General features: G+C 34.7%; 1 protein-coding gene across 1 annotated transcript; it reads right to left on the bottom strand.

Moving 5' to 3' along the window:
• Positions 1-579: 579 nt before the first annotated feature.
• Positions 580-21,020, bottom strand: LOC123547175 (ras-related protein Rab-24-like). The gene is made up of 8 exons (XM_045334080.2): positions 20,816-21,020; positions 12,960-13,135; positions 10,344-10,412; positions 7,914-8,060; positions 6,167-6,266; positions 4,466-4,516; positions 2,800-2,868; positions 580-844 (listed from the first exon to the last, which is right to left on the bottom strand). The coding sequence occupies exons 2-8, from the start codon at positions 13,071-13,073 to the stop codon at positions 762-764; spliced, it is 633 nt and encodes a 210-aa protein (XP_045190015.2). The 5' UTR covers positions 13,074-13,135; positions 20,816-21,020; the 3' UTR covers positions 580-761.
• Positions 21,021-21,119: the final 99 nt, after the last annotated feature.

Below are 21,119 nucleotides of genomic sequence, written 5' to 3'. Positions count from 1 at the left end.
TGTTTTTGGACTGTAACTGTGCATGTAAACTTAACCAGAGTTTTTCCAACGTCTCTAATATGGGGAAATTTTGCATCATTAAAAAATCCATTTATATGGGACATTACGCCCAGGACGTTGAATTATCAAGAAAAACAAAAAGTAAGTTTAAATTATATCCTTAACATTAAAGCTGTGTACCTTGCACCAAAACTTTCCAAATTTGCTAAGGTCCAAAAGGCTATATTTGACAAAAGCAAGTCAGAGTTATGGTCTTTGGCTACACATCAACTTTATATAACAAATATTCGTTCAAATCTGAAGTTTACAAAACAGTAAATGCATATTATGGAAATTAATCTTCTAAGTAAACAGACATACTTTCAAATCAGGGACAGTATACTTTGCCAAATACTCAACTTATGGACATCTGCAAAGTTAAGTAATTGACCTCATAGAAAAAGAAAAAAAAGTTTACAAATTAAATTTTTAAGTAAATAGGCGTATGTTTTGAACAAATACATTAACCATGGTTCTGGCTACCGACTACACAAGAGAAATGTTCAAACTATACTTTGAATATGAAAGAACCTAAAAAATCTTATCTAACCCAGAATATCAAATAATGACAATACCTCGTAGATAAAAAAAACAAAACGACAAGCTTAAAATGGCAAAACCTAAGTCTTGTCCTTTTAAGTCTGACATAAAAATATGAACAATTTCAAATCAATTGAGTTTATGGAATTAGTTTGTAGAGTACATGTCAAACTGTCTTTGTGTCAAGACCAACATTTGTATAACACACAGCCCCTTCTTCTCTCTGAATCACGACCAGTATACATGTTCAAACTGTCCTCTTGTTCTGAAAAATATATCAATGGTACATTTAAAATGTCAAATCACATTAATTTTTGCAACATGTTAACCTACTTCTGGCGACTGGAAAACAGAGCTACCGAAGGTCAAGGTCACAGTGACCTTCAGACTGGAAATGAATTCTGAAGGCTTGGACATACAGTGGTCCGACTTCATAGTATGATCGTTTGTATTCAACAGATAGCCGCTATTGTTTCTGATATCATAAGATCAAGGATCAAGGTCATATTGACCTAAAAAAAAATCAATTTCCAACAAGCATTCTTAATAAAACACACATGCCCCCGTGATGGCATGTCTGAGGCAGCTAGGTATGTTTTGAATGCTGTGACATTTGACCAAATGATCCAAAAAAAGGTGGTCTAAAGGCAACCATCCCATGAAGTCTGACACCCATAGGTCCGAGCTCTCTTCAGTAATTGATCAGAAATAATTTTCAACCTTAGAATTCCTGTGATCTGACCCAAAAACAAGAAGAGTCAATACTTGACTATAAGCAATCATTCTATAGAAGTTTAAACCAAGATAGAGCTTCAGATATTGATCTGATACCATTTTCAGTTTCAATGTCACTATCACCTTCAACCTGTTGACCACCAAAACAATATATGTGTCAACTACTGAATATAAACAATTATCCTATGAAGTTTGGAGACTGTTGACAAAACTGTTCGGCTACACTGTCTTCCTTAGTTATCGAATGGGAACTGTTTTCAGTCTGAAGGTCACCATGACCTTGATCTCTGACCCCCAAATTTACAGGGGTCATCTACTGACTACAAGCAATCATCCTATGAAGTCTGGCGACTGTCAGCCAAACTGTTTCTGAGTTATTGAATGGAAACAGTTTTCAGTCCAAAGGTCACCATGACCTTGACCTGTGACCTACTGACCCCTAAAACAATAAGGCTCATCTACTGATCACAGGCAGTTTTCATATGAAGTTTGACCACTAGTTCCAAGCTTTATTAACTGGAAACCAATGTGTCAACAAACTAATTATAAAAATATGGTTTTCGCCTGTTTGATGCTTTTCATGACACTACAGAAATAAATGAATTGAGGGATGACATTAAGAAAGAGTTCTTTTTTTTCATTAAAGAGACACTTCATTGCTGCCTTCATATTTTGTATGTAATAATATGAATTACTTGCCCAGTGGCAATTTAATAACAAGAGTGCAATGGTCTACTTGATAATATGTATGCTTCATAACCCAGTGGTCTTACTATCCAACCCTTCGTGGGTCACAATCGTGCCACCTCATATGACAAAATTACTGGTCTGCACTGTGCAAGTTCAACTGACGTACATGTACTAGAGTTAATTCATATGACCTGTATTTTCTACTAGAGTTCAACCCTGCCTCTTTGCTGGCTTGGTACCATGGATACAGTCTTAAAATTCTTTCCAACATAGTTGCCTTGAATGAATCAAGAACAAAAATATAAATACTGATTGCAATTTCAAGTGATTTTGCCTTTGTGACCAGTGCAGACCAAGATCAGCCTGCACATGCACATCTGTGCAGGTTGATCATGTTCTGCACTGTTAGCTATTCTGTCAGGAAATTTTCAGTTAACACCCCTTTGAATAATATTAAGTGGTACTGCCCAAACTGAATGATAAACCAGTTCATTTTAGAAATAAAGTAGGGTAAAGGTTAATTTGTTGATAAACTCGACATGCCTGTAATCAAAGTTGTGTCTCATTATAACTGTGAAAGCTGATAAGCCTGCATAAATTTATCATTCATTTGTTTTTTTACATAAACCACAGCAACCATATTTGTTTTTCCAGAATCACTGCTCAAATAGGTTTTATAGGATAACTTCAACAGAGTTAACTCCAGTCAGGCAGATGAACTCGCTCACTCTAACAGATGATCGTTAACTCTAGTAAGTCAGCTGAACTTGCTCACTCTAACAGATGATCATTTACCTTTGTTTTCTCTAACTGCAGTCTCTCTTTTTTCTATAATATCTCTTGCTATTTGTTTAAATAGTTCATCTGTAATAAAAAGATAATACCTTCAAAAACAAGAAAGTAGGTCAGCAGGACATGATTAAGACTATTCAAAATGAATACTGAAATCTGTATCAAACATTATACTTGTGGTCCAAATTTCTTTTCTGTAAAACAAGGGACAACCCGGGTGTGGCCTTTATTGACCCCAGGGTCATGATTTGAACAATCTTGTTAGAGAACCACTAGCATGTCATATATCAAATATCTAAGATCTGGGCCTTATGGTTTCAGGAAATAATTTTTTAAAGGTTTTTGAAATTCCCTATATAAGCCAATGTAAAAACTGTTGACCCCGGGGAGCAGTCAATTTTGACCTCAGGCTCATGAATTTAACAAACTTGATAGTTGACCACTAGACAATACTAAATACCTTAGATATCTAAGGTCTGGGCTTTATAATTCTTGAAAAGAAAATTTTTAAAGCTTTATAAGTCAATGTAAAACAAGGGACACTCCGGGCGTGGCATATATTGACCCCAGGGTCATGATTTAAACAATATTGGTAGAGAATCACTAGAGCATGCCACATACTAAATATCTAAGCTCCAGGCCTTACAGTTTAAGACAAGATTTTTTTAAAGGTTTTTCCATGTACAAGTCTATTTAAACCATGTGCCCCCCAGGGCAGGGCCATTTTTAATCCCAGGGGAATAATTTGAACAATCTTAGTAAAGGCCTATTATATGATGCTACATACCATATATCAAAGCCCTAGGTCAGGTGGTTTTGCGCAAGAAGATTTTCAAAGCTTTTCCCTATATAAACAATGTGACCCCCAGGGATATAATGTGAACAATCTTGGTAATGGACTACTATATGATGCTACATACTAAATATCAAAGCCCTAGGCCATGTGGTTTTGTACAAAAAGATTTTCAAAGTTTTCCCTATACAAGTCTATATAAACAATGTGACCCCCAGGGCAGGGCCATATTTGACCCTAGGGAGATAACGTGAACAATATTGTTAGATGATGAAACATACCAAATATCAAAGCCCTAGGACCTGTGGTTTTGGACAAGAAGATTTTCAAAGTTTTTCCCTTTAGAAGTCTATAAAAACCATGTGACCCCCAGGGCGGTGTCATATTTGACCCTAGGGGGATAATTTGAACAATCTTGGTAGAGGACCACTAGATGATGCTACATACCGAATATAAAGGCCCTATGACTTGTGGTTTTGGACAAGAAGATTTTTAAAGTTTTTCCTTTCGGTTGCCATGGCAACCAGAGTTCAGTATGGAATTCAATTCTTTGAATATTTTTAAAGACCATCCAAGGAACATCCCAGGGAAGTTTCATCAAAATTGGCCAGCTGGTATAGGAGGAGATGTTGTTTAAAGGAAAGTGTGGACAGACGAACAACGACAGACGAACGGCCAGACACCGGAGGGTGAGCAATCACAATAGCTCACCCTGAGCACTTTGTGCTCAGGTGAGCTAAAAATCCATTCAAGATTTACAAATATATGGCAATAAGTAACTTTAGCACTTTAAAGCCCATGTCTAAGTTTCAGACTTGAAATGTTGATGAATACGTGTCCAGTATATTTACTGTATTTGAGGCAGAGCATATTTACCTATATTTTCTCCTGTTAGACTAGATGTTTCATACAGCTGACTTTGAAAATCTGAAGGAAAATAAAAATAAATGTAATCCATCATAGTCAAAACTTCAGTTTTTCAATACACTACAATCCTAATGTATTCTATCTGAAAATGCCTTCCATCATGAAATGTGTAAAAAGGAAAGGCCCCTACACTTGACTTTTTATTTGTTCTATTACTGTAAAATCTGGTAAATAAGCGTATATGCTTATAATAATTTTAGTGACACTTTTATGCGCCTATTTTTGATATGCGCTTATACTTAAGCCAAAACTATGCGCTTATATTTGATATGCGCTTATAGACAAGCCGTGTGCACCTATCTTTGATATATTAAGACTATTGACAGTGCTTACCTTGGTTGAGAAAACTAAAGTAAAACATGGTCATGGACATGCGCAGTGAACTACTTCCTTTTATTGCATTCATTATCAAGACATAATGAAAGCATAATGAATATATAATTTGCAAATAATGTTCAATCTCTCGGACCATTCAATAATTGTTCAACACTAAGATTGTAGCATTTTATCCATATTCTTTTCACAGATTTACAAAAGAATGACAACGCAAACAACTTATCTGTTATTCAAACTTTTACTTTCATTTACTGAAAACATTTTCTACTCAAAAAGCATGATTATCGTAAACAATTATCATTTTATCAGACAATAGACGTTAAAATCTTTTAACACCTATCGGCTATTCAACAGGTAAGAACACTTGTCGTCTGTATTTATGATAAACAATTATCACGGTATAATACCGTTAATTACGTCTTTGTGCTGCATCTGTTGTTTGTTTACCAGTAATCGGATATGCGCCTACTTTCGAGACAAAAATAATGCACTTATTATCCCATACGGAATAACGGTAAGGCCGTATGCGCTTACTTTTGATATGCGCTTATATTCGAATATGCGCTTAATTACCAGATTCTACAGTATGTATCATATCACCAATGACACATCCCAACTATTGTAAGTTTGTTATGGCTGTAATTCTACTGATGGAGTAATCATCTTTGTTGGAACTATATTCTGTAGTCAAATAAATTTATGAGGGACTAATTTTCGTAAATTTCAAGGATGCACCAATCCACAAAATTAAATCTCACCCCATTTATTTGATCTTCAGAAGGTGAAATCAATGAATTCATATACCCACAAAATAGCTATTTTGACCAAAACCACAAAAATTTCAAGGCAATAAAATGAATGTATGTTTTGTTTTGTTGGGTTTAATGTGACACAAACACAATTATCTGTCATATGGTAACTTTCCAGCTTTGATGATGGGAGGAAAACCCCAGGTGCCCCTCCCTGCATTATTTCATTACTGACAGGCACCTGGGAAGAACAACCGACCTTATATGCCAGCTTGATGGCTTCCTCACATGAAAAATTCAACGCCCCAAGTGAGGCTCCAACCCATTTTGGTGAGGGGCAAGTGATCCAAAGTAAAATACTTTACCCACTTGGCAACAGAGCCCTTCAATAAAATTAACCAATTCCTCAATACAACTCCTACTATGATAAAGAGTAAAACTGCTACAAGCTTTTGTAAATAAAACCTATTTCACTCTGTACTCAACTTATTCACATCTACATGTTAGAATTTTACCATAAAAAAGGTTTGCTAATTAAATCTCGTCTTATTCATGAATGTCCTACCTGCAGCTAATGGCTCTGCCATTCTTTTATCCACCTCCCTCTTATTTGGATTATCATCTGCAATATCTTTCTTTGTACCACACAAATATATTCTACAGTCCTGAAATCAATGTTACATATCTGTACTACACAAATATAATAAAAATTATTCTGCTGTCATGAAATCAATGCTTTCTGAGCCGATTAAGATCTTTAATTTGGCAAGGCTTACATATTAAGTGAGTTATTTATTCCAATTTTTTACAAATTACAATTTTTCAATGGTACTGATGACAACCTGCATGCAAAACTGCCACCATTTTTCTAAGTCAAATAAGGGCAGTAACTTGAATTAAATTCAAACAGGAAGTCAGAAGTTATTCTCTACCTTGATTATGCGTGTATGTTTAATGAGAAGATGTCTTGTTGTGCGAAGTTTCAATTCAATATAATATTATTTAGTTGCTACTGAAATACATCTTGATAGTTGTACAATAAACTTTAACCAAATTTTCTTAAGTCGAAAAAGGGCCATAATTTATGGTCATACAAATGTAATTTAAATTCAACAAAAATGATCTAAGGATTGTGTGAAGTTTCAATCCAATACATAATGCTGTTGCTGAGATACTGCCTGATAGTTAATTGCACAAAAAACTTTCACCAAATTTTCTATGTCAAAATGGGCCGTAATTAAACTAGCATTAAATTTGATCAAAAGTTATCTAAATTGTTTTTTTTCCCAGTAGATTTGATGACCAGGAAGTTTCTATTCAATACATGCAACTGCTATTGAGTTATAATCTTGCATGTAAAACTTAAACCACAGTGAAATATCAATGCTAATGCCAGGGAGAGTAGAAAAGCTCTCAATATTCTTCGAATAGTAAAGCTAATAAATACAACATACTTGTACCACAAAACTATATCCTACAGCCCTGAAATTAATGCAACATACTTGTACCTCAAAACACATCCTACATTCCTAAAACTAATGCACCATACTTGTACCTCAAAACATATCCTACATTCCAAAACTTCATGGAACATACTTGTACCTCAAAACATATCCTACATTTCTAAATTAATACAACATACTTTATCACACAAATATATCCTACAGTTTTGAAACTAATATAACATACTTGTACAATGTTGTAACAAACAAATGTATCGAAAGTGTTTAAGTAGACTGAAAAACAGTACATACCGGAATCCTGTCACTGACTACCAAGTGTTGAGCTAATGCAAACAAAATACAGCACCAGAACAGAGCATAAAGGATTTGAGAGTTACACAAAATAAATCAACTTCTGTTTTCAATTGTTGAGATGATCTGACTTTTTTTGCAGCTCTGTTTTCAAAGATTATTTTTGGTCAAAATCACACTCAATTCATTATGATGAATAGATCTGCTATAAAAATTCCACTTCTCGGGAGCCGATTTCTGCTTGTATTTAAAAGCGGATGTTACGACTTGTCAAGCCCTGTTAACAGAAAGGAATCGGGAGGTTGGGACTGTGAAACAAGTTCTACAATATGTATCAATTCTCTCAAGATTCCTGATGGTATCCATTGCCACTACACTTTGAGAGAACAGTTCTAAGCTAACTTCCCTTTTAAATCTGCGGGCCGAGCAAGGGGACTACCAGCACAAATTTTTAGTTTTTGGTATGACATGATCAGGGAGCAAACCCACAACCTCTCAATAACTAATAGTTTTGTAAAAAGCTACAATTTTATGGTGAAAATGGCGATACAACTATACCTCTTGTGTAGATTTCAATTCTCCTGCCCAAAACCTAGCCTTGTCAAAACTGCTTTTATCAGTTATATCATAGCAAAGAATACAGGCCACTGCCCCTCTGTAGTACATCCTCGTCATTGACTCATACCTCTCATGCCCAGCTGTGTCCTGAATAAAACACATGTGTATTAGTTTGTAATATATCTATACTCTGTGTTCATTCCTTTACTGATACTATGAAATCATTATACAATGGGAGACAAACTTTCATGGATTTTGTTATCAATCAAGAGAACAAATTATTTCATCTTTAAAATTTGAAATCTGGAAATTCCTGCTCCAATTAAAAAGTTAAAAAAGGGACATAACTCCAGACTTTATAATTATACAATAAAGTCCCAAAAAGCATGTGCATTTACATTTCATGTCTCTGAAGTAAAACTGTCAGTGAGTTTCAATGAAATTAGATGGAAACTGTAGAAAGAGGTGAATACACAATGTTTTAATGTAGGTGTAATATGTCAAGTCTAAAAAAGTGCCATAACTCCAGACAAAATAGTCTGAAATGAACGTCCCAATAATATGTGCAAGTCCGCTTCATTTTGATGATGTACATCAAGCTTCATTTCAAATGGATGGAATCTACAGGCGGAGTTGAGTAAAAACTGTTCTGATGTAGTTGTAATATTTCAAAGTCCAAAAAGTGCCATTACTGCGGGGGGGGGGGGGGGGGGGGGGGGGGGGTCATTGAAAGTTCAAACAAGAGCACCGCCTTGCGGGTGCTGACGCTCATCTGATTTTTTTTGTATAATAGAAATATTGTCCTACCCATGATTTTCTAAGTCTAAAAAGGGCCATCACTCTTGCAAAAAGCAGGATAGAGTTATGTTTCTTGATGTACAGTGTCCACTTATGATGGTGAAAAACTGTTGCAAGTTTTAAAGCATAGCTTTGATAGTTTATGAGAAAAGTTGACTTAAACATAATATTCAACCAAGAAAATGATTTTTCTAAGTCCAAAAGGGGCAATAATAATTGCAAAAAGCAGGATGGAGTAATGTTGCTTGCTGTACAGGGTCAGCTTATGATGGTGAACAAGAGTTGCAAGTTTTAAAGCAATAGCTTTGATAGTTTAAGAGAAAAAGTTGACCTAAACATAAAACTTAACCAAGAAATCTGATATTTTCTAAGTCCAAAAGGGGCCATAAATCTTGCAAAAAGCAGGATGGAGTTATGTTTCTTGCTGTACAGGGTCAGCTTATGATGGTGAACAAGTGTTGCAAGTTTTAAAGGAATAGCTTTGATAGTTTAGGATAAAAGCTGACCTAAACATAAAACTTAACCAAGAAAACTGATTTTCTAAGTCCAAAAGGGGCAATAATTCTTGCAAAAAGCAAGATGGAGTTATGTTTCTTGATGTACAGGGTCTGCTTATGATGGTGAACAAGTATTCCAAGTTTCAAAGCAAAAGCTTTGATAGTTTAGGAGAAAAGTTGACCTAAACATAAAACTTAACCAAGAAATCTGATATTTTCTAAGTACAAAAGGGGCCATAAATCTTGCAAAAAGCAAGATGGAGTTATGTTTCTTGCTATACAGGGTCAGCTTATGATGGTGAACAAGTATTCCAAGTTTCAAAGCAATAGCTTTGATAGTTTAGGAGAAAAGCTGACCTAAACATAAAACTTAACTAGGCAACGCCGACGCCGACGCCGACAACCGCTCAAGTGATGACAATAACTCATCATTTTTTTTCAAAAAATCAGATGAGCTAAAAATATACTAAAAATATACAAAAACTTCATATTGATGTATGTTTTATTGCAACTGCATAGAAACTGTACAAGTTGAGTACACAATGTTTGATGTAATATTCAAAGTTCCAAAAAGTATCACAACTGCAGAAAAAATATTGACCTGAAAGTCCCGCTGATATGTGTATGTCAACTTACTGTTGACAATGGATACCAAGTTTTATTCAAATGAGATAGAAACAGTTCAAACAATATGTCTCCCGTGCCTTTGACATAGGGGGCATCAAAGCCATATACAGAACTGTTTCTGTAAAATCACTTTCATTTATCAAACATCTGCACTAAATGTATGGGAGCTGGGATGTAATACCATGAGATAAAATAAACCTGAAGTTAAACAAGTTTCTACCGCAATGTACAGATTAAATTCTTTATGTTATTTATACTTTAATTGTACAAACAAACCAATTTTACTTCCACTGTTCACAAACAAAACCCTCTGTTCATCTGTTTTAAACATAAAATTAAAAGCATTATGGAACATTAATCTATTAAATGTATCTAAGATACATGTATTAAGGTGAAGTCTGTCTAGAATAAGACAGAATTTAGTTATACTTCAGCTTTTAATTTCAGAGATTAACTGGCTAGTAACATTTGCATTTACTTACCCATATACCTAACACTATAGACTTACCCATATACCTAACATTAAAGACTTTCCATTAACAGTCTCCTTCTTAGATCCAAACGCTGCACCTATAGTCTGAAAGGTAAGACATAGAAAATAGCTCTGGAACGTACAAATGTCACTGAACTGCTACATATGTAAATTTTTTTTACCAAACATGAACTCTTACTAAGCTTACACATACGCATACATGTACACTGTATTTATCATTTTGTTCTTTGAATTAATCAACTTAATAGGATAAAATGAGGAATTTGTACAATTATTTCATAGTATCTGTGTAAACATAAAATCAACATGTTTGTGTGTATAATGGACGGATCCAAAACTGTCAATCATTAATGTTTACATAAAACAGACCGTCCAACCGGGACTGTCAAATACGACTGACCTAGGTTACACAATAGACCATGTGCGTTTTGTTTGTGATACCATTTGTGAGCACTTGACCTTGGTATGAATAGAATAACAATAGAGGGAGGAGTAAGATGAAATTTATCAACAAAACTGGAACTGTCCACTGTGTTTTAAGTTTAAAATAGTTCACACAGTAGAACATTTGACCATTTAACAGCTTCAGTGTATCACAAAAGAAAGTTAACAGAAGTTTCAATCAATTCCCATTAGACAGTACTGAGATACCAACTTACATAAAAACTTAACCAAAAACTGCTAAGTCGAATAAACAAGAGCTGTCCGTAAGACAGCCAAGCTCGACTATTCGAAATATTGTCACAGAAGCAGGAAATTATTACCCAAAATGTTAAATATCAAAAGAGTTTTAAGTTCGAAAGGGGACATAATTTGACCAAAATACATATCAGAGTTATGGGACTTGATGCTATCAACTAGTTTTATAACCCCGAAGAAACATGTTAGGTTTCAATTCAATATCTGCATTAGTTTTGGAGATAGTAACTTGCATGTAAACTTTAACCAGAATTTTCTAAGTCCAAAAGGGGGCATAATTTGTTCAAAATACATGTTAAGAGTTATGGAACTTGACCTAGTGAGGCTGGTAATTGACCTAGAAAAGGAATAAATAAGATTCAAAGCTATATGCCTTTTGGTAATAGCTGTATGTACTTGCACGCAAAACTTTAACCAGAATTTTCTAAGTCCAAAAGGGGGCATAATTTGCCCAAAATACATGTCAGAGTTATGGGACTTGATTCTATCAACTAGTTTTATAACCCCGAAGACGCATGTGAAGTTTCAATTTAATATCTGTATTAGTCTTGGAGATAGTAACTTGCATGTTAAACTTTAACCAGGATTTTCTAAGTCCAAAAGGGGGCATAATTTGCCCAAAATACATGTCAGAGTTATGGGACTTGACCCAGTGAGGTAGGTAATTGATCTAGACAAAGAAAAAATAAGTTTCAAATCTATATGCCTTTTCGTAATAGCTGTATGTACTTGCACGCAAAACTTTAACCAGAATTTTCTAAGTCCAAAAGGGGGCATAATTTGGCCAAAATGAAGGTCAGAGTTATGGGACTTGGTGCTATAAACTAGTTTTATAACCCTGAAGACACATGTAAAGTTTCAATTCAATATCTGCATTAGTTTTGGAGATAGTAACTTGCATGTGAAACTTTAACCAGGATTTTCTAAGTCCAAAAGGGGGCATAATTTGCCCAAAATACATGTCAGAGTTATGGGACTTGACCCAGTGAGGTAGGTAATTGATCTAGAAAAAAAAAAAATTGGTTTCAAATCTATATGCCTTTTAGTAATAGCTGTATGTACTTGCACGCAAAACTTTAACCAGAATTTTCTAAGTCCAAAAGGGGGCATAATTTGGCCAAAATGAAGGTCAGAGTTATGGGACTTGGTGCTATCAACTAGTTTTATAACTCCGAAGACACATGTGAAGTTTCAATTCAATACCTGCATTAGTTTTGGAGATAGTAACTTGCATGTAAAACTTTAACCAAAATTTTCTAAGTCCAAAAGGGGGCATAATTTGCTCAAAATACATGTTAGAGTTATGGAACTTGACCCAGTGAGGTTGGTAATTGACCTTGAAAAAGAATAAATAAGTTTCAAAGCTATATGCCTTTAAATGATAGCTGTATGTACTTGCATGCAAAAACTTAACCAAGGTGTGACGCCGACGCCACGCCGACGCCAGGGTGAGTAGAATAGCTAGACTATTCTTCGAATAGTCGAGCTAAAAACAGGACATAATTTTATAAAAACCAATGGGTGAGTGCAAAAGCCCTACCTATTCTTCAAATAGTCGAGCTAAATTCCCAAATCTCTGTGTTCACAGAACTCTACCTCAGTGTTAAAATGTAAATTAATGCTGATACAAAGGCAGAAGTACTTGAACAAACGCTGAATGAAAAAAAAATAACCCTTACCCTACTAAATTTCTATAATGAACTTGTCCATCTTTCAATCTGGACAGTACCATTAACATTTAAAAGGGGTTCTTACCAAAATGATACTGACTGAATGGCGAACAATGCAGATCATGATCAGACTGCATGGATGTGCAGGCTGATCATGACGTACACTGGTCGCAAAGGCAGACTCAATCGTGTCCAGCATGCTAAGGGTTAAAACATCAATTTTATCTGATTTGATCTATCTAACACAAACAACTACACTCACGTTTTGGTACGGTAGATTAGGATCGAATCTATGATGAACGTATTTGTTGACGAGACATGTTTTCCCGACATAGGACTTGCCTAGCAACACAACCTTTGCGTCTACTCTACTCATTCCTCAAAACTTATTTGTCCAATGCAAGTAGCCTTTGGGATTACATTCTCTTCATTACTGCACTGTAAATAAAGATACAAAGAAGTTAAAAAAAATAGTTTGTTACATGGATCTAAAGATAATGAGTTTGGAACCGAAAACTTATGCTGTCTCTCACCTATCGTGAAAATCAACAAAATCTTTTCAGACAGTCAGATTAAAATGTAAAATGCAGAAAATTGTAACAAATTCATTAGGTTTGAATTAAACTGAAATTTACATCGAAATTCCATGAAAATCAGGTTTTCAGTCATGTACTTTGCATCAGGCCGACAGGTTTTGTTTAAACAAAAGGCCCAAATGGGCCTAAGTCGCTCACCTGAAGAAAATTGTAACCATCTCACTTTGCTTCTAACTAGATTTGGTGAAAATCATAAAAGGGGCAAAGTGCACCCAACAGATCAAATTTTGGAGAGGACCTTACAATGATGCTACGGACCAAGGTTGATGAAAATCCATAGAGGGGTTAATGAGAAGTAGCTTTTTAAAGAGTTTTTTATTTCTAGCCTTGGCGGCCCCAAAAAGGGGCCAACTGCCCCCACTGGTATAAAATTGGAAGAAGACCTTCTAATGATACTACAGGCCAAGTTTGTTGAAGATCCATCAAGCGGTTCATGAGAAAAAGTTAGTTATTTAAAAGGTATATCTATTTTTAGGACCTTTGACCTACGGAGCTGGGTCTTGCGCGCGACACATCGTCTTACTGTGTCACACATTCATGCATAGTTATTTTAAAATCCATGCATTAATGACAAAGATATGGACCGGACATGCCCATCAATGCACTATCATGAAAAATGATCTTTAACATCTAAGTGTGACCTTGACCTTTGAGCTACGGACCTGGGTCTTGCGCACTGCACGTCGTCTTACTGTGTACACATTCATGCAAGTTATTTAAAATCCATGCATTATGACAAAGATATGGACCGGACAGCCCATCAATGCACTATCTGAATGATTTTAACGTCTAAGTGTGACCTTGACCTTTGAGCTACGGACCTGGGTCTTGCGCACTGCACGTCGTCTTACTGTGGTACACATTCATGCCAAGTTATTTGAAAATCCATCCATCGATGACAAAGATATGGACCGGACACGCCCATCAATGCACTATCCTTTAACGTCTAAGTGTGACCTTGACCTTTGAGCTACGGACCTGGGTCTTGCGCACTGCACGTCGTCTTACTGTGGTACACATTCATGCCAAGTTATTTGAAAATCCATCCATCGATGACAAAGATATGGACCGGACACGCCCATCAATGCACTATCCTTTAACGTCTAAGTGTGACCTTGACCTTTGAGCTACGGACCTGGGTCTTGCGCACTGCACGTCGTCTTACTGTGGTACACATTCATGCCAAGTTATTTGAAAATCCATCCATTGATGACAAAGATATGGACCGGACACGAAAATTGCGGACAGACCGACAGACAGACAGACGGTTCAAAAACTATATGCCTCCCTTCGGGGGCATAAAAAAGCTACTTGCTAAAATTTGCAAGTGGTCAAAAAAGTTAAATCTGAGCCCTGAACTTGTCAGTTAATCCAATTATACAATTAATTTGACCCCAAAAATGTCACTAGCTACTCAAAACACTCATCTTAAGTGTCATACAGGTAAAATAAACAACACTCATGTATTTATAAACGATCATGCGTGACCTTTACCATGCATTGATTTCTTGTGCACAGTGTAAGAAATCTACGTCCGTGAGAAAGATCAGATCACTGATTTTTTCGTTGTACCTTTTTTGTTGGCACCACTGAAATTCGCAAATTCTAGATTTTTAGCGCCAGAATTCATTTTTTGTCGCATTTGGCACCATTGGCAGCTGACAGCGGGAATTCTGCTATACTAATAGCTCGCCCTGAACAAAGTTCAGGTGAGCTAAAAAAGGGTTTGTTCCTACATTACTCAACATCATTTTGTGTAATCTTTTAGTGCTAGTTCAATTCTGTGTGATTTACTTGGTGTTCCTCTGTTATTTGCAGACATGTACCCCTAGACACTTCCTAAATTTACCACACTCAGATTTTTACTAACTGAAATACAGTTAATTCAGGGCCTCCTCTGCCATTCGCCAATGTAGCCAAATGCTACAAATTCAAAGAACTGGCTACAGATTTTTTAAAATGGCTACATAAATTTTATCAAAATATGGCCAATTTCAGCAATTCAGCTTCAATTTGGCAATTTCTCTCAAAAAGTGGCTACAACTTTCTGAGGCCCTGGGGAGGCCTTATTAACTTATTAACCTATTGAGATTACTTTGGCCTAGTATTTGTATACAGGAAAATAGTCAAAATACTGCTATCTTAGGCAAAAAACACAAGATGGCAAATTTAATTAATTCATAATACTAGTTATATAATTATGAATTCATAAACAAAGGAAGTGTCTAGCCATCTGGTAGCCAGACGCCTAGCCTGAATTCTAGCTGTCCGGTAACAGGACGCCTAGTCTGTCCTCTAGATGTTTCCTAGCCGTCCGGTAATCGATTTGTTTATGACTGAAGTATTTTTCAATGGAAGTATTTCCCGCAATCACTGTATCTATTTTATCAAAAGTGTTTGCGGCATGTTCGCCTAATTTTCGTGGCATGATCACAACAGGTGTTCGCAGCAAACTATAATATATTTCCATAAGGGAAGGTTTGCATTCAGCCTAGGATTTGTTACAGCTACAAATGTAATTTTATTCATTATGCAATTCCTAAAAAACTGATAATTGTATGGCTAGAAAGCCCTAGAGGACAGGCTTGGGTTCCGGTTACCAGGCTGCTAGAAAGCATGCGAGGCATCCAATTACTGGTCCAGAGGCAGCTAGACACTTCCATAAATAAAGGAAGTGTCTAGCCATCTGGTAACTGGACGCCTAGCCTGCATTCTAGCCGTCCGGTAACAGATTTCCTAATGAACGAGTAATGATACCTAGATGTTATTTACTAAAGATATCGATACTTATCTGCAAACAAAATTCTGTGTGAATACATACTAAAGATTTACTTTTAATTGTCTTGAATAAATCACTACATTATTCAGCTGGTAAAACGAAAGTTTGCCGAAATCAATAGATCGCTGTGACGTCACTCATTAAAATCTGTTCATCTGATGGTTTTTATGGGGATCGGAATTTTTTATTTTTTAAAATTTTTCACTGGATTTATAAAATTAAAACTGTCCCTCAGCCCTCCTTAAGATAATAATGACAGTTTCCCCTACTACCGGTAACACCTATCCTGTAGGGCTGTCACTGATTGGGTCTTAGGCATATCGACAATACCGATATATCAGAAGACAAATATCGATGATACATCTATATACCGATTATTAAGTTAGATTGACAACCTTTTAGTTCATATGCATACTATATACCGTCCTGTAAATGCTATTTTTAGTTTTATTGCATACTTATCATATTACTGTTTGATTGTGTTGTATTTGTATTTATGAAATAAAAGAAATAAAAATTAATAAAATCTTTCATTTTTATTTTGCCTTCTCATCTCTCCTTTACATTTATCTAAATGTATAATTTTGTGAACTTAATTGTTTTTGAGGGTCTGGGTGTTTATCTGGATAGTTTTTTCTCTCTGTAAAATATCAATTTTTGAAAATGGGAATCGATAATCGATCGACAAAAATATATCGTTGATACATCGATATCGTTTCTATCGATGACAGCCCTACTATCCTGTTGTGACAAAATTATGTTCAACAGCCGCTGTTCTCCCCTTCAGCACTGCTGAGGTTGAGCGTGTATTCTCAAGTGTAAATAGAATTGTGACAGACTTAAGAAATAGGTTAAGTGTGGAAAACACAAATAAACTTCTGCATGTGATAAAAAATGACCAATACATCAATTACCAAGCAGTGGTTAAGAGATGGCTGAAGGCAAAGCCTCGCAGAATTTGAATATATATTAAACATGATGATAAACACAGGACTATTTTTTCAAGCCTGTTTTTAAGGAAATTAGTATATTGAAGTCATATTGAATTGGAAAATAAGTCCATAACTGTATTTTGTATTGAAGGTTTTGTGGTACATGTATAATACAGTATAAGTTTTGAAGTCTTTTTCAGTATAAATCTGTGTAACACTACTTCACTACAATGTAGCAAAGATTTTTGAGAAATAATAAGAAGTAATTCCAGATAAATATTTTTTTTTAATTAAAATGAAATTACTTTAAATTAACAAAATGTCACTAGATCTATTATTTCTGACTGAGTTATATTCTTTGAAGACAGTGTTTTGTTGTGTTTCTTGTGTATTTTACAATGTATTCAGTATTTTATTGTTTAACTTGAGAGATGGCTGAAGGCAAAGCCTTACAGATTTTGAAGATAAACACACAACTATTTTTTCAAGCCTGTTCTTTAAGGAAATTAGTACACTGAAGTCATATTAAATCGAAGTCAATAACTGTATTTTTGTACTGAAGGTTTCATGGTACATGTATAATACAGTATTTAGTAATTTATTGTTTTAGTTTTTCTGTTTGCCTTGATTGAAATGTACTGACAGTTTCCCATAGTCATAGAAGAAAATAATAAATAAAAACATATTGTGTTATATATTGTTTAATATTTCATTCACTGTGGTTTAAAACAGAAACTGGGTAAAAGAGTTATAAAATATCGCAAGAATACGCAATTTGAGGAATGTTATGTTTGCATGTGAGAACCATTAATTTCACTGAGATTCCAAGGACAACTTAGTCAACTGCCCGTGTAAAGAAAGACATAAGTAGATGTTTTCAAAATATGTTTTAATACAATAGATGCATAACTAAGCAATATCTGAGGGAAATACAATGGTACATCACCACACAAATACACACAGAATGCCTCCAAATTGCGCGAAATGACATGCATGATTTAAAAATTTTCCGGGGGAGCATGCCCCCGGACCCCCTAGCCCCATGCCCCTTTTCCACTGCCCCATGCCCTTCTTACATCCTGGATACAACACTAATTAACAGTTTTGAAATACTTACAATTTTCATATTTTAGTATTTAAATATTTTTTGAATGAATAACTGTTTTAAATGACATTTAATTTCAATAGCGGCAGTTTGTGATAGTTAAGCGTTCATAATTAATCCATTTTATTTTGAAATAATAGTCAAAATTAATTAATGAATTGCTCGTTTTATAAGCTTAGTAAATTCATTCATCAAAAAAAAAAAATTATAATTGTGTTTTAAGAATTAAAGTTTAGGCCGTTAGAAAAGCATCACTTTTTACAAAATAACATGGACGATTGGCGATCAATATTTTATCATTTCTAAAAATAGAATTTCAACGGAAATCAGTATAAATCTATTCGAGACGATGAAAAAAATATATACTTTGGTATGTTTTCACACATGTTGTTTGCAGATAAGCATTGATATCTTAAGTAAATAACAATATATAAACTATATAAAATCTTTACTTATTCACTAAGAAATCAATTACCGGACGCAGGGCTCCAGGTATTTTTTTTGGCCAATGAGTATTTACTCAACATATTTTTTGTGAATGAGTAAAATGGTAAAATCTGAAACTGACTAGAAGTAATTTTACTCCTGAAAATTTATTAATGTGAAAAAAAAACAGAAATCAGTTTTATAACATATTTATTGGTTGTAACACCCATGCATTTGTTTGCAGTTTAGTGTCAATTCATCATTTAAGTTTTTGCTTCTTTTTTCCCTTGGCTTGCTTTGGCTTCACACTCGCTACCGAATAAAATAGAATATTCAATATACCTTTAGCTATAATGTTTTGGGGATTAGTCTTGTTGGTTTAAGAATGCGTAGTGTTTGTTCACTTATACATGCATTCTTAGAAAGAGACATTTTTGTTTATTCCGCACTGGAAGTTGATATTTTAAATCGACACCACTTTAAAATACACTACCGTACCAACAATATTAATTCCCAACTATCTGATATACGCAGACATTGAGTGTAAAAAATAGTTTAACCTAGGTTTATAGAGTACCATTCAATGCGTGTGTACGTTCACTGTGGGAGAATTAATGCAGACTGTGCTCTGTTACATAAAGCATCCGGACGATTCAGATTTTCTTTACGCCAGTAAAAAGTCATTGCGTGCGTTTCTGTTATTTCGTATACATTTTTATACGCTTAAAAATTATCAGACATGCGTATATGCATTATTTCAAAGCGTAATTTACGCTAATACGCATCTTATCTAGAAAATCCCCGCACGGCTAGAACGCAGGCTAGGCATCCAGTTACCAGACGGCTAGACACTTCCATGAATATATAATGTGACCTAGAAATCCCTTACAGCTCTGACTAGGCGTCCATTTACCAGACAGACAGAGTCTGACGCTTCCTATAATTATGTATAAATAATATAGTCAATATCTTTTAACTGTAATTCCACTGGGTTTTATCCTTTCAATGAAGTCACTGGCTGCAATAAAACATGAAAGAGAAAGAAATCATATTCTTAAAGTTAAAACAGTGATATATATATATATCTGCAAAGAGCTATAAAAATAAATAGATCGGCAACTTGAAAGGCATATAGAGCAAATCTCGCCAACATCCCGTGGCAACTGAATGAGATCTCTTTGTAAGCATCTGTTGATCACGATTGATCAAGTCGGCAAACACTTTAAAATAAGATTACTTTAGGATCGTTTGTTTAAGAATTTATGATTGGAAGTCTGAGAAATAAACAGTAAGTTGTTGTCGTTTGAAAAATGGATTCAATTCGGTTTATTACGCGCTTGGCATACCGCCAGTTTTATACTTGACAGTAAGCATTTGTTGATTTGATTATGATTGATCAAGTCGGCAAACGCTTTGAAATAAGATAACGCGCTAACACGAGATGACGCGGAATTATCCCCAGTTGCCATTCTTTGTATTTTATAGTAGCAACAACCACAGGAAAGATTAGTCTTGCAAACACCTGATTCACAATTTCCAAAAAATGTGACCCCCAAAAAATTTAAACTTTTGAAAACACTTTTTATACCTAGCTTATTGTGTTGCATATAAGGTATTCTAAATACTGTATGATTTTTAAGACGGGAAAGTATGGATAAAAGGAAATTAAACACTGTTTTTAAAAGTGAAAGTAGTTTAAGTACCATGTATTTGAATGGGGCTAAAATTTCATTTTCATACTGAATGGCTGCATAAACACTCTAAAGAAACTAGGGAAATCTTCCTTTGTAATATATTAATAAGTCATATTAAAATAGATCAATTACATATATGACAAAGATATGGGAAAGATATGCAATTAGCAGAGGTCATTTGATTTGCCACAAAAACTGAAAAAGTATGTGTCAAAATCTAGGACATGACTTTTAACACCAAATAAAACTTCAACAGTAAATTTTATGTTTAAAAATACAATTGATTTGTCGTTCATACACATACAAGAGTCCAAAAAAATAATTTTCATCTTGTAATCAAAACCAACAAAAAATGTTGGTTGTTGCTATAAAATTTTTAGTTCTTTTATATTTGTCACAAAATTGTGAACATTACATTTTGTCATAATTCAAAACTCTTGTTATCTCTTGGGATACACATGATAGATCTATTTCTTTCTATTGATATTTGACTTTCTTTATTTTGGGGATAAAATCCTACCCCTGTGTGATTCAAACAGTCACAAGTTTTGTCCGAAAATTGATTGTCCGACATTAATATACTCACATAAATACTCGGGCTAATTCCTTCTCACGTAAAAATGATGTTTCTTTACCAATACCAAATTTTACAGCAGTAACAACATATTTACAGACAATGAATAATATTATAACTTCTTGAAGCAGAATGTATATATTAATTCGTTTTTTTTTTTCAGTTTCAATTTCCAGATTTTTTTATTTTGAGTTACTTCCCTTGTTAAGGTGAAAACCAGTCAACTCGTCCTCTATTCAACTCGTCCTATTTCGTCCCACAAAATTGGTCATTACGTCCCTCTCTTGTAAAAATTTGGTCATGTCTTCTTTGAGTC

Source organism: Mercenaria mercenaria, chromosome 9 (genome assembly GCF_021730395.1).
Source record: "Mercenaria mercenaria strain notata chromosome 9, MADL_Memer_1, whole genome shotgun sequence".
Classification (NCBI taxonomy): Eukaryota; Metazoa; Mollusca; class Bivalvia; order Venerida; family Veneridae; genus Mercenaria; species Mercenaria mercenaria.
The sequence above is the reverse complement of the archived record's forward strand: the minus strand, read 5'-3'. Positions and strand labels throughout refer to the sequence as shown.

What these genes read in the sequence shown, in the direction of transcription:
- LOC123547175 (XM_045334080.2), bottom strand. Translation starts at nt 13,073, where the DNA reads ATGAGTAGAGTAGACGCAAAGGTTGTGTTGCTAGGCAAGTCCTATGTC. An exon ending in TCTAACAGGAGAAAATATAG is followed by an intron (nt 2,869 to 4,465) that starts GTAAATATGCTC and finishes TTTTTATTACAG; the next exon opens with ATGAACTATTTAAACAAATA. An exon ending in TGCAGTTAGAGAAAACAAAG is followed by an intron (nt 845 to 2,799) that starts GTAAATGATCAT and finishes TATATTTTTCAG; the next exon opens with AACAAGAGGACAGTTTGAAC.